The 14806-nt window shown below is 37.1% G+C and overlaps 1 protein-coding gene across 1 annotated transcript in view; it reads left to right on the forward strand.

Moving 5' to 3' along the window:
• LOC117120120 (neurogenic locus notch homolog protein 1-like) overlaps positions 1–14806 on the forward strand; it is a gene marked incomplete at its 3' end in the record, with an annotated part of 70849 nt that overhangs the window by 18234 nt on the left and 37809 nt on the right. Inside the window, 4 exon segments of the mRNA XM_033265131.1 lie at positions 11949–12059; positions 12299–12481; positions 13226–13375; positions 14130–14252. Of these exon segments, the coding sequence (XP_033121022.1) occupies positions 11949–12059; positions 12299–12481; positions 13226–13375; positions 14130–14252 (567 nt within the window).

Consider the following 14806-nt stretch of genomic DNA (forward strand, 5'->3'; position numbering starts at 1 on the left):
ATATATAAGATTGGGTTTGCATGTATGCTCCAAGTGAAACAAAATGCAAAAGCAATGAAAATACGGTGTACAATCATTGAAAGTTGACATGCGGAACACAAATTTATTAAGCTATAACAAAATCAAACGGATATTTCGATAGCTCCTGCTATCTTCCTCAACGTTAAAGTAAGAAAACTTTGGAGATCTTACATATACATAAAGAATAATAAATGGTATAAACCAATCAGAATCAAGTTATCAATACATTTAGTTGACCCATAATCATTTTGAATTTAATGGATGCCATTATAGGCAAAAAAATGGTACTGCTATGGGAACAAAGATGGCACCCAGCTATGCCATCATTTTTATGGCTAATCTCGAAAACATGATGTTATCGAGTTTTGAATTAAAACCATCATATTATTGTAGTTACTAATGGATGATATATTTTTTATTTTGGGAGCACGGTTTAGATAGTCTTAGAGAATTTTCTAATCACTGCAATTCGTATCATTCGAGCATTAAGTTCACCATGGATCATTCTAAGTCCAATTTACCATTCTTAGACGTATCTATAAATTTAGATAATGGTAACATCACCACATCAGTACACATGAAACCCACAGACAACAATCGATACCTCGACTACAGAAGCTCACACCCTATGAGTCTTAAACGATCGCTCATTTACAGTCAATGCCTGCGTCTCAAACGAATCTGCTCATGTCCATCTGACTATAACAAACACATACCCGGTATCTCTTCTCACTGGCAAGTTCATGTCAAGTATCTACCCATTAAATGTAATAAAAACTCAGATTAAAAAAGCCTCAGATAAGTCTCGCACTGATCTTCTCACATATAGACCTAAATTTAACAATGATCGGCTACCTATGGTATTTGACTATAGCCCCAGCATCCTGCAACTGTCTAAGAGAATTAAAAGAGACTTCCTCTCCCTCCAAGAAGACCCATCGATTAAAGAATTATTTTACAGCCCCCTTTACTAGCACGTAGGCAACCCCCTTATTTAAAGTCCACTTTAACCTCATCTAAACTCCCCTCCACTAAACCAATACATGGCAACACACAATGTAACAGCTCTAGATGTCAATTATGCAACATCATCAATACTGACAGCTCATTTACTCCACCAGGAACACAAATAACAATCCGGCCACCAGTACTGAATTGTAACTCGCCCAATATTATATACCTCATATACTGCAACAAATGCAACGAGGGAAACTATGTTGGCGAAACTGGTCTAATTTTCAGATCTAGAATGAACAACCACAAATCATCTATAAGACACAAACTCAACTGCCCAGTAAGTGTACATTTTATTTCACCTAATCACACCATCAATGATTTTAGGGCTATAATAATAGGTTGCAATTTTAAATCCACACAAGAACGACGTAACGCAGAAATGAAATGGATAATCCGGTTAAAAACTCACATTACAGTAAGGGTCTAAATAAGGACTTAGGCTCTACATGTGATTATCCCTTCATACGCAATATTTCTCTATGAATACAGTATCTAACAATATATGCTATATATTATTTCTACTTATGTACATTTTATTATATTCATTGATTTCTAAACTGTATTTAATAGTCAACATGATATCATGCGTTATATAATTTAAACGCATACATATAGCTTATATTTCTGCTATTTATTTTCTATTCCACAATTGTTTTAATTATATAGGACCTTATTATTTCCTGTTATTGTTTACTGTAGTTAAATACCGTAAGTCTTAGCAATTTTAGCTGGTTCAATGGCACCGCCAATAAACTATCGCTTACATAATCATTTTGCCGACATGTTATCATGGTTTAATTGTAATTAATTCGCCCATTAACTTGTCACTGAACATATATTTTGTGGTCCAATCAACTAATTGTATTGATAACTTGATTCTGATTGGTTTATACCATTTATTATTCTTTATGTATATGCAAGGAGGTTAACCTCCTTGCTATATGTAAGATCTCCAAAGTTTTCTCACTTTAACATTGATGAAGATATAATGGTGATGAAGATTATGATGATTATGATGATAATGGTGAGTGCTCCTGACGATGGTGATTAACATGATGATGATGATGGTGGTGGAGTGCTTATGATGGTGGTGTCGATGGTAATATTATTACCTTGTACAGTTTATTGCATTATAAAAAGCAAAGATAGACATAATTGTGATATAATATTTTTTCAGCAATTGACGTTGAAGCTCAATACGCTCCAGCTGTTTGTTACGATGAATTGAGAAATGAGTATTATCATGGCCAAGAAATAGAAAATGACTGCAATACATGGTAAGACCTCTGATAAGATAATGTTTTATTTATAGTGTGATGGGCCTCTATTACGTCCGGCACTACCACGGAACTTCCTGAACACTCGGAGGCACATTAGTTACAAATTATGTTATTTTAATTTAATTGATTTTCATACAAAATGAGATGCATAAGTGTGCTTGAAATAAGATGGTTGAAAGCATAGTTGATTACTTATTATTACCTCCGCCAACGGAGGTTATGTATTCACTGCTGTCTAGCGCAAGATTACGCAAAAACTAATGAACGGATCATCATAAAATTTAGTGGAATGGTACATAATAATCAAAGAGGTCAAGGTAACGGAAATTTTCTAAAGGGTATGCTGCAGAACTAAGAACATAATTCATGCTCGTATCAAGGTCAATCGATGAAAACAAACATACACACAGCTAAGCATAGGTTTGGCTAATTCCAATGTGACCTGCCTCAATAGTCAGATGGTCAAATTCTATTGAAATCAAGTGTCAAAAAATCATTCTATTTTGCTTGTCTTATTCTACTGGGGCTAGCAGTATATAGTAACAGCATAATTACTTTACTTTTTTTTTAGCTGTTTGATTGTATGGATTCTTTCCTTTTTATATTTGTCCCAAATTTCGGTTGGTAGAACCAATTTTTCTCGGATAAAATGGAGGTCCAGTATACACATTTGGTTAATTTGCACGTTAAAGAACTCATTGCGTCTTCCGAAAAGTGTGTTGGAGAGGGGGGGGGGGGGGCGGGGGGGGTTACCCCGATGCTATGGTTCATTTCAACCCCTCCCCTGTCTTGTGGAATAGTATGAACGAATTCGTATGAACATGAAGGTACTACATAAGCGCCTCTTTACGGCGGCTAGGAAGTCACCTACCACACCACGCTAATATGATATCCAGCACAATAACGGTGCGATAATTGGTCCTCATGAATTCCAAAGTACAGTACTGTACAGGCGATTCGCATCATTGAACTTTTGTGTATTATTGCCATTTAGAGCGACTTGAAAAAATAAGATAAAAAGAGCTTTGGAGCTAGTACCATAAGAATAATGTGATTTTCACCTAAACAAAAAGCTTGAAGTTAGTACTAAGGTGACATTATTTTTTTTCTCTGTTGGCCATCAAACAGTTGCCAACCCTTTTAAAGCAATAAAACTTCCGTGAGAAGAAGTTAAGTGGCGCAGTGACATATAGCTCAAGTTACAATATCGTTCGACGTCATTGGCCACCTTGTTCCTTAGTACTTCTATAGCGCTTATTCTTTGCAGTTACAAAGCGCTAACTACTCTCAACTGTAATTAATGTTGAAGTACAGCCAGGGCAGGGACGTAGCCAGGATTTTGAAAGGGGGGGGGGGAGCCGTTATGCAAATTACGTAGGACCCCGGCGGGGTCAAGGAGGCGAATCCCCCTGTGAAGTAGCGCACTCTGAACGTTCTTAGGACTGTTTGAGAGGATAAATTGAAAATTGCAATAGACGCATTATAAAACCAGTGAGGGACTTTCACAAACCGAGGAACCACCCACCTCAGCCCCACCATTATTGGGGCTGAGGTAAGAAAATTTATTACTAGGGCATCTCTAGATGGCCGGAAATTACACTCTCAATTTGAATATATTTTTCTTCTTTATTTTTCCTTAAAAAATATAGGGGGGGGGGGCCTTAACTCCACCTCACCTCTGCTCAAAACATTCTTTATCCACTGCCAGAATATTCATAATCACGAAAAATGGACATGAAAAACCAGATCACATCCTAAAAACAAACAGCAGTCACTAAGACATACATCAGGAGCCGATTCGATGGAGTTCAATGTCATACCCAGGGAAGGGCACAGACCTGTTTTGATAGGTGGAGGGGGAGGGCATTTTGTGAGTCGACACCCACCTCAGCCCCACAATGGTTAGAGCTGAGGTAGGAACATTTGAGGAAATAGTACCTCTAGATGGCCAGAAATGACACTTTTAGTAAAATTCATCATCATCACATCACCATTAGTCAAAATGATGTGCCAAAAAAAATTATCATGATCTTTTATCAGGGATTTTTGACAACCATAGAGATCTTATTAATGTGTGTGTATACCATAGAAAACAAAGCTTAAAAACATTGTCTTTGAGTATGTACTTTACATAGGCCTACTTCAAAAACGTGATTTCACAACCACCTCAGCCCCACCATGGCTGGGGCTGAGGTGAGAAAATTTGAGGAAATGGTACCTCTCGAGATGGCCGGAAATGACACTTTTACATAGTAAAATTCATCATCATCACATTACCATTATAGTCAAAATGAAACGCCAACAAGTTTCTCATGATCTTTTATCAGGGATCTACTAAATATCCATAACTTGGGCCTAAATAGCTTACTAAGCTTTAACTATATATACTATAGTATGAACAACAAATCACAACTTCTTTTTTCGCATTTAGCACAATTTTCTTCACTTTTCATTGCTATTAATATTATTATCAGTTATTACTCTCGTCATCGTCATCATTGTTATTATTATCATTATTACTATTAGTAGTAGTATTATTAAACAAACATTAAAAGAAACTTGCAAAAGGATAAAAACGAAATTGAACCACAGTATCGCATTTCTATTTTAAAAGACCTGGCCTGAGATTTATAGATTTAAGATTTTTTTTAATCACGCTTAGGCCTATGTGTTCTATTAGGCCTATGTATAACGTGTACTGATGCATATTTACATGTTTAGAAGTATTCATTTTGAGTGATCCCAGGAAAGAATTTGTATTGGCTCAAGAATAAGCTTTAAAATTTTAACACTGTGTAGAAAGGGTGGGAACCGAGGCTCCCACAGCTCCCCCCTGGATACGTCCCTGAGTACAGCCCACCCCAACCAAAACCAACAGAGTATGCTTTCATGAATCAAAGACCAAAGTAAATTCATGTTATTAAAGGATAAAATGATTAAAATGAAATGAGTTGAACGGACAGGTTTTAAGGCTTGCCTTATACTGTCTGACCGTGGTATGACAGCAGATTTGAAGTTTTTAATGGAAGGAGACAGGATATTCCATAGTCGACTTGTCGTAGACATGGGAATGAGTCACAGCCGATACCCTTAAGCCTGGTTTCCTGTCGACGTAAAGGTCAGAATTTCTTACGTTTCATACGTTTCTTACGATTCTTACGACTCTTACGCAAAGTTGAAATAATGCCGACTTCAACGACGTTTGCGTTGATCGTGTTGGGCCGCAGATAAACAAGCAATTTTCAGCCGCTTACGAAAGTTGAACTTACGACGTTGAACTCCATCCAGAGTCCAAAACGAGCGCTTGCGACTGTTACGTTGAGTTGAATTTTTCTTGCGATACGACGACAACATTAACTCAACATGGATTATTGTAAAGAAGTTAGGCCTACATTATTAAAATACAAAAAGGCCTATTTGATGTTTGTAAAATTAATTTTGTTTCACAAAATAATGATGCTTCGAACATTCCCTGAACATTCGTGTTTCATACATTTTAATTCTGGGAAACTGAATTAATTGGCCACGGCCTCGAGGTGCTTGTCACCCAATCTATTTTGAGGGAAAGATTAGGACAAAAAAAAAATCGGTACGCGGGAAAGTTGGATTGGTGGTAAACTTTAGCCCTAATTGACAAAATAGATATAAAACGGTCCTCACTCCTGCTGTATAAATGGCCCCCTTGGTTTGTTATAAAATTTGTTAATTTCATTTTTACTACTCTTCTCATTGAAATTTCGCAACGACCAACTAATTTGTTACAGTATTATATTATTATACCATCATTGTCGTCATTACCATAATCAAACAGTGCTGCTGAGCTAGTGCTACTAATCCACTGGCATGTAGGCCTATTTGTGTGTAACTGATACATTTTACAACCCCGGGTTTTAAGAACACTCATGTGACTGCTGAAATTGCTTTCAAAAATAAGAAAAATTTAGGTAAAATTTCAAATGCGATAATTATGTTCTTTTTTTTAATCTAGAAAAAATATTTTAGTCTTATTTTTACATAGGCACAGTAGGTGTGACAATGATGATATCCTTTGTAATACAGTACAGTATATTTGCTGTGAAATAATATTTGTCTATACATTTTGAGCTTGATTTAAATTGGCCGAAAAATGAGAACACTTAGCCTCGGCAAAATTGCTCTGGTTCTTATAAAAAGCGTGATCACTCAAGCATAAGTCACTGAATCGCGGTTTCCTGTCAAATCGTGGAAAATCGACGTATCGCATGAAAATTCAATACGACGGTTTCCTGTCCAACATTGCTTTGCGACGATTTAACCTTATAACGTTACGTCGATTTCACAACGCACCAGTCGCAATCGGTTTCCTGTCAAATCGCATTTTGTTACGATAAAACGACGTAGTCGTAAGTAAATCTGCCTTCTTACGTCGAAACCAGGCTTTAATTTAATTCTATTGTTCTTAAGTCAATTAAAACAAAATGTGAAGAATATTGAATGACTGCCCGAAAAAAGTAAATAGGCCTAAAGGGTAGTCATATTCAGGGACACACCTAGGGGACACATTGTTTGGTCCCGAATGCGGCCCTTAACAGTAGTGTACTTTAATTGTAAATTTATTGTTAAACCATAGAGAAATAATAGTGTTCTATTTTCTCTATGGTTAAACAGAAACATTAACATTTTGTTTAGTAATTTCAAGTATTTTTAATGATTATACATGTATACTACTACCTTCATCAACAACATTTTTATTATTACTACTATTATTATTATTACTATTATTATTATTAATATTATTATTAATATTATTATTATTATTATTATTATTAGGCCTATTATTATCATTATCATCATTATTGTTATTATTTTTACTGTATAATTATAATAATAATAATAATTATTATTATTATTACAGTATTATAGTTGTCACTATTATCATTATTATCATAATCATCAGCGCATTCATGAAATCACCAGATACTTTTACTATGTCCACATTATCAAGTTGTATGTGACAAGCAAAGATCTTATAACAAGATAGCGTTCTCCGCGGTTTGCGTGTAACAAATAGAAGCGTGCAATTTACGCAGAAAACAATAAAAAGTACCCACCACCACCACCACCACCACCACCACCACCACTTCCAGAGAACATGGCTCACAACAAGAATGCATGAATATTTACCGTACATAACAACAAAATAGCAGATGCAATTAGTGGTGGAGTAGTGGTTAGCTTGTTGGCCATCGGCCGATTGAGATTAGCAGGATGTCAGGATCATTGTATTTTTCTTGAAAACTCAGATGAGAATGTGCTTAAGGTCGAAAAAAGAAAAAGAGGAGTAGGACTAGACATAGACAAATATGTAAAAAGATTGAAGTTGGAAATATACAGTCTGTCCAGGGATCGGAGCTCTCATCTGTCCAAGAGAAATATCCTTATTTTGATATTGACCTAAGAAGAATGTGTTTCCACTCTAACAGCTCAACTCATGCCAACAACCACAGGATTGATTGGATTATTGACTTACTAAAAAAAAATCTTATTCAAATTAGAAGGGGCGCTTATTCAAACGGGGCGCTTAAGGAAATTTTCACGTTAGAAGGGGCGGTTATTCGAGAGGGGCGTTTATTCAAATGGGGCGCTTATTCGCGCGAGTACGGTAACTGCCTGTATTTGCAGTGGCGTAGGTATGGAAAAGTATGCAAGTTTTAAAAAATAAAAGCGAAACGTGGAATAAAATGACCTTGTCAATTTTGGAGTGACATTCATGTTATTTGTACTTAAACTCAGTGCATATCCTAAGTTAACTTTAAAAAAAAAAAGTCATGAGCAGCTTTGTACCTGTTGAATACATTCAATGCTATTTTCTTTCATTCAGGTAACACTATGCACTAAATACTTTTGAAACATATTTCTAAAGCATTTGAAATGTCGGCACGCACGTGTTTGATATTTTAAAGTTGATTCAACTATATTGTGCACGTTTTTTAATTACGTCAGGTCATCATACTTCATGAATGTTTTAGAATTACCTCACTGCAATTAGGTCTATGATTGTTCTATTGTTGTCAATGCTGCACTTTATCAGACTCACGAAATGCCCAATAGACCCTATTTGAAAAAAAATATATTTTGTCCTCAATTCCTTGAATACCGTATTTGTTTTGTACAGTACGGTATATATTTCTGCACGGTACAATGGCGTCTGTTTAAAAAAATGTAGATTGTATGAGCAAGAGTTTCGCCTAAGTAGACCACACAAAGGCCCCCACCCCCCTCGCTCTCTCTGGGGACGATCAGGTGCGGTGCCTTTTAGGGCAGTGGAGGCGCCAGCGGGGGCACTCGGACGGGCCTGGACCCCTGTCGTCCGACTAACGACTAAGTCGTCGGATTAATTTTTATTTTAAATAATAATTTTCCTATCCAAATAACTTTATTTTGATTGCCAATCCCTAATTTTGTGATCTGAAAGCACATTTAGGACGTAATTAAAGCCATAAGAACTCTCCCATGAATCCTAACAGGGATTTTTTTTTATTCCCGGCCCTCGACTGAGGCTTAGTCTGCCCCTTGGTTCGGACCTCTCCATCGGACATGTCGGACCCCTCGTCGGCAATTTTTTTACGCCACCGCTGTTTTAGGGCCCGCCAATTATCTAGCACTGGGGCCCGTAACCACCTCGCTATGCAGCTTTATATTTGAATGTAATCACAAATTTGTCACATTTGTTAGTGTGAACAGAGCTTAAATGCGTGTTTATTTTTTTTCAGTACTTGTCTTGACTCTGGATGGAGCTGTACTGAGTTTATATGCTCAGGTATGGTTAATTTAATTTATTTTGTTTTATATATATTTTATTTCACACAACGAAAATATACATAAAAGTAAATTAATAACAAGGACAATGTAATATAATAATGTAAGAAATAAAAGCAAATTGATAATTTAAAAAAATAGTAAGAAGAAAGGAGGAAAGAGAGAGAAAAAGTGCACCAATAAGTTCATTGGTGGATCCAGCAGTGGGTGAAAGTGGTGCTCGGTTATTTTACCACTAATTTTGTATTTTCTAACGATTGACGACGAACACAGCACTATATCCCCGACGCCGATCTAGTCCAACGATTTCACAAAGTCAGGATGTCAATAAAAGGCCAAAAGACGGAAAACTAAGACGGTATTTATGGCCCATCCATAACAGGTATCCATGATTAAATATGTCTGTTCTAAAATTGGTGCTTTTTCCCAGGGGTGCGCCAGTGGAGAGAGCTTCCACTCCCGCACCCCCACTGTCGGGGGGAAAAAACAACAATTCGTCGGAAAAAAACCACAATTCGTCAGAGAGAAAAGAAATTTATTTGTATTATCTACATTTTAATAAACTAAAATCGATTAAAATAAACCTTTGAAACCCCTGAATTATATTTTTTCGGGCCTTCGCCTTCGTCTGGATGCCATATTGTGCCCCCCGGCAAAAACATTTTGGATCCGCCCCTGAACTGTACTTATGCAAACATAGTGGAGTAAGCTGGAAAGCTTAATGGTCGCAGATAGGGATAGCAGCAGTATGTCTGCAGTATCAAATATCGTTATCTCACCAGTTATAAAACTCATTCAGGGTTTACCAATTACTGTTGTGACGTTGAAGTTACTTGACAATTGCTGACGTACGTGACAGTTACAATACAAAATGTGAACAAAAGCATGCCGCATCACTATGTAAAAGATGACGCTCAAAAGTATATTGTTAATAAAAATGTATTATTATTATTATTTTTATTATTCAGCATTACTTTTGTTACTAAAGTCTGAAGTTGAATTACTCAGTAAATATTCGTCATGGCCTGTGACAAATATATTATTTTAAACTTGTATATGTGTGTAACGACCTGAAATGAACAATACAAATGCTTCGTCACGGTTTGTGTGGGTCCTAAAATCTACCAATTTTGCTGTGAGCAAACAAACGATTTCTGAACGAGTCGTGTATTATTATAATTTAAGTATCAATCATTAACCTGCTATTTCAGGCCTTTAGGCAGGGGGAGGGGTCAGAGGTGCGGACGCACACTAAAATTTTATGTTTCAGAAAACCATTAAATAAGATCCTCAAAAATTGTTATTTCGCATAAGCTTCTTAGGGCTTCGCTGTACCCCTGGACCCCGCCGGAATATCCACCCACCATCGAAAAAACCCTGTCTACAGACCTGTGTTTGTGTAACTACCCGAAGTGAGCATTCTTCTTCTTCCTACCCACCATCGAAAGAAAACCCCTGTGTACAGACCTGTATTTACGTGTGTAACTACCCGAAGTGAACTACCTAACTACCTCTTATTATTATTATTATTATTATCCTTATTATTATTATTATTATTATTATTATTATTATTATATTTTGAGTGAGAAAATTACTAATTACTGAAGTACAGTATACTGATACATATGGCCTACCTATAACAATATTCAAAAATTTGAGACATGTTTACTTGAAAATGACCTCGTATCTGTACCGCTTCACTACACCTGATGAAGCCAGCTTAGACTAGCGAAAGCACCTTGTGTATTTAATAATTCTTCATAGTGTTCCAGTGCTCTAGGATTTAGCAATGGGGTGAATAATGCGATTTGCGAAGCACAAGCGCGGCGGAGTGGGGGGTTGTTTTTGGCAAGGGCACAGATCTGTTTCGAAAGGTGAGGGGGACATTCCGTGAGTCCACACCCACCATGTTGTACAGCACACTTTCGTTAAAACCTGGGTCATTTATGCAGTTATTTCAACAATTTCCTGGCATCTTCTTGACTTACGAAATTATTACATTGCGGACGAAAAGTGAGGAGACCAACCTCCCACCGCCTTAAAATATTTGGGGACGTGTTCCACTGTTCCCCATTGATCATGGGTTTTGGGAGGGCCGCCACTTCCAACTGAGATTTGTTTGGAATGAGTAGACGGCTAGACGCTCTTGGATGACATCTGAAAAAAAGTTAAGCCTAAAATAGAAAGTGTATGCTTTACGAGAGTAGTCTACTATGTAACATGTATACAGGAGAAGCACACACACAAGACGAATGACCATTTTTTTTACGGTCACCGAAGGGGGGTGGGGAGAGGCTAGCCACCCTATTCACCCCCTAGATCCGCCACTATGCCCGGCTTTAGTCTATGAAGTGCTACCTGTGTTTTTATTTTTCTGACAATCTCAACTTTGTCTTACTAATGATATATTTCATTTTATAAGAAACTTCACATTATTTTTTCTTAGGCTATTAAACTATACAATCATTTGTAATATTCTGTCAAGTGGATGTATCGTACTTTCAGTGGCGTCTCTACTTGAAATGGTGGGGGCGCTGATGGTGGGGGCGCTGATGGTGGGGGTGCGAAAGTGGAGGGCTCAATGAATAAGTGAGGGAGCGTTAGGGAAAAATAAGGTGATTAATACTAATTAAGCGTGATTTTTTTGCTTCGAACTTTGTCAATAGGGAGGGGAAGACTTGGGTGAGGAGCTTTTTCAGGGGGCCCTCCTAGATACGCCACTGCGTGAGGTTTGGCTGTAGTTTCATAGAACTCATTTTAAGATATAGCAAAATTAAGCAAAATTGTGTATTAATATTTTTATTTTTTTTTTTGCTACTTGCTTTTCTTAAGATCCTTGTTTTTCATCTCCGTGCATGAATGGTGGGTTGTGTTCAAAGACGAATGATCACTATGAGTGTCTTTGCCCGCGGCACTACACAGGATCGGATTGCCAAACTGTAGGTGAGTACACAATATATAATTCCCATATGCATACAAGACTCTATCACTAGAGGGGTTCTACTGCTACAGTAACTACTACGTCTGCTACCACTACCACCACCACCACTACTACTACCACTACCACTACTACCACCACTACTACCACTACCACCACCACTACTACTACTACTACTACTACTACCACCCCCACCATATCAACGGCTAAATATTACGATACATTTTTTTATATCTACACTTAGTACCTGTCGGTGCCTGCTATGATGGTGAAGAGATGTTATATAATGGAAAAACCTTTTTTAATGACATCTGTCAGCAGATGTGTGAGTGTAAAGATGGTGTGATAACATGTGACACCGATTCGTGCCCGAAACCTGCGTGTACCAATCCCGTGTACATCCCGAATCGGTGCTGCCCGGTCTGCTGTATGTTTTTTAAATAGTATTGTCATACATCTGCTTGTTTTTTAAATAGTATTGTTATTCCAATATATTCAAAATTCTTAAATGATTCGGTCCCGGGCAGACAGGCCGAATTGACAATGGATGAATTTAGTTTGAAGGGTGACAAATTTACAAGGCCAAAAGTCCTGTGAAATCGGCAAATGCTAACAACAGTATATTAAAAAAAATGTTTTATTAGTTTTTCCAAATTCTTTGTTTGTTCACCTACTTTATTTATCTAAGACCAGTGCCCCATTTTTCGTATTATAACTTAGGTTTATTTTCAAAAAAATATAATCTTAAATTCCGTAAAGTTATAAAGTAACCTATTATTACAAAAATTAGGCTTCTGATAGGAGCATGGGTATACTGCAGAATTAGTATAAATTACACTTATCGGACAGGGTGCTACCAGCCATTGGTCAACACACTGTACTTGGCGTGCCTGTCAACGCACGGTATCCTAAAAAGGAAAATAAATTTTAAAAATCAAGCATTAAATTTAAATGAATCCATTAAGTTAGAAGCATCCAGTGAGTACATTACAGTGGTGCTCTAATTTTGTTTGACAATGAACTTTAAAAAGTTATTATTAAAATACAATAAAATGCAATTAAATGAATAATAAAATTTATTAGACAAATTTAGAATATGTAAGTGTATTGAAGCGCCCTCTTCCGATACACTATGAGAAGGCAGATGCAAATTTACGGTAATACATTTCAGGGCCTGAAGAAAAAAATGGATTTTGTCCAGAAACTTCGTTCTCTGATATTGGAACATGCGAGGAAACTTGTCGGCACGATGTTAATTGTACTGGTGACCAGAAATGCTGCTTTAACGGCTGCGGGCTATCGTGCACGGATCCGCAATCAGGTACAGCAAATGTTCATGTTTTTATATTTCATACAATTTACAGTTTGTGAATGATGCATACTGTATTATTGAAGAATGTACAGAATTGACAAATAAAAGAGTGATGAACTCACAAAGGGGAAAAAACTTCCAAAACATCCAAATGATGATCTTAATATTGAGTGGAATGCAACCATCACTGCCACGATGCGTATCAGAGATGACGTCAGGTTTTGTCCGACGGTGAGTCAGATGTCCCTGGTGTAGGGGCCAATATTCCCGACTAGAGCGTTTGTAGGCGTGTTCGTGCGTCGCTCAAAATTTCTCGGAAGTGGTCCAGGAGGTCAAGCCTCCGGAAACTATGACAATTTAAGGGTTTCAAATGTTTATTTAATTTGATTTTAAAGACTACTAATTAAAAAATACTTGTAATTTTTTTCCCTCAAACGGATTGTTTATATTTTTTACATATATTAAGCTTCATCACTGCGAATGCACATAACGAGAAAAAGTAACAGTATAACAAGACATGAAAAACAGCGAAAAGGAGGAAGGGGTGAACAGGTGTCAAGCACCTCTATCTATATTCCCATTGAACACATTAACGTTACATTGAACAAAAACGATATGTGAAAAATTGCACGTTATAAGACACAAAATGATACATAAAAAGTATTTAAAAAAAGAGATAAACACATTGAACGTTTTAAAATATATATTTTTAGATTTATTACAAGACTTCAAAATTAATTAATTCAAAATTATTATTTTGCAGAACCGACAACTTTATGTGAGCGATCTCCTTGCCAGAACGGAGGAACTTGTATTGACATTTTATCTACTGTAATTATGTGTCAGTGTTCTCCGGGTTTTCATGGAAGACATTGTGAAATACCAGGTACGTGAGACAGGGACGTAGCCAGGATTTTGAAAGTGGGGGAGCCGTTATGCGAATTACGTATGACCCCGGCGGGGTCAAGGGGGGGGGGGCGAATCCCCCTGTGAGGTAGCGCACTCTGAACGTTCTTCGGACTGTTTGAGAGAATAAAGTGAAAATTGCAATAGACGCATTATAAATAAGCGCAAAAATAATTATATAATAAAAATCAACAGTGGCAGATCCAGGAATTCGAAAGGGAGGTGAAGCAGGGATCAGGGACTTTCACAGACCGAAGAACCACCCACCTCAGCCCCACCATGGTTGGGGCTGAGGTAAGAAAATTTATGATTAGGGCATCTCTAGATGGCCGGAAATTACACTCTCGCACTTCAATTTGAATATACTCTCGCACTTCAATTTGAATATATTTTTCTTTTCTTTTCCTTAAAAAAATGAAGGGAGGGGGGCTTGAATCCACCTCTGCTCAAAACATTCTTTATCCAGAATAGTCATAATCACGAAAAATGTACATGAGAAACCAGATAACATCCTAAAAACAAACAGCAGTCACT

The sequence above is a fragment of the Anneissia japonica genome, unplaced genomic scaffold, assembly GCF_011630105.1.
Source record: "Anneissia japonica isolate Jap-2015-1 unplaced genomic scaffold, ASM1163010v1 scaffold401_len1656234_cov178, whole genome shotgun sequence".
NCBI classification, from domain to species: Eukaryota; Metazoa; Echinodermata; class Crinoidea; order Comatulida; family Comatulidae; genus Anneissia; species Anneissia japonica.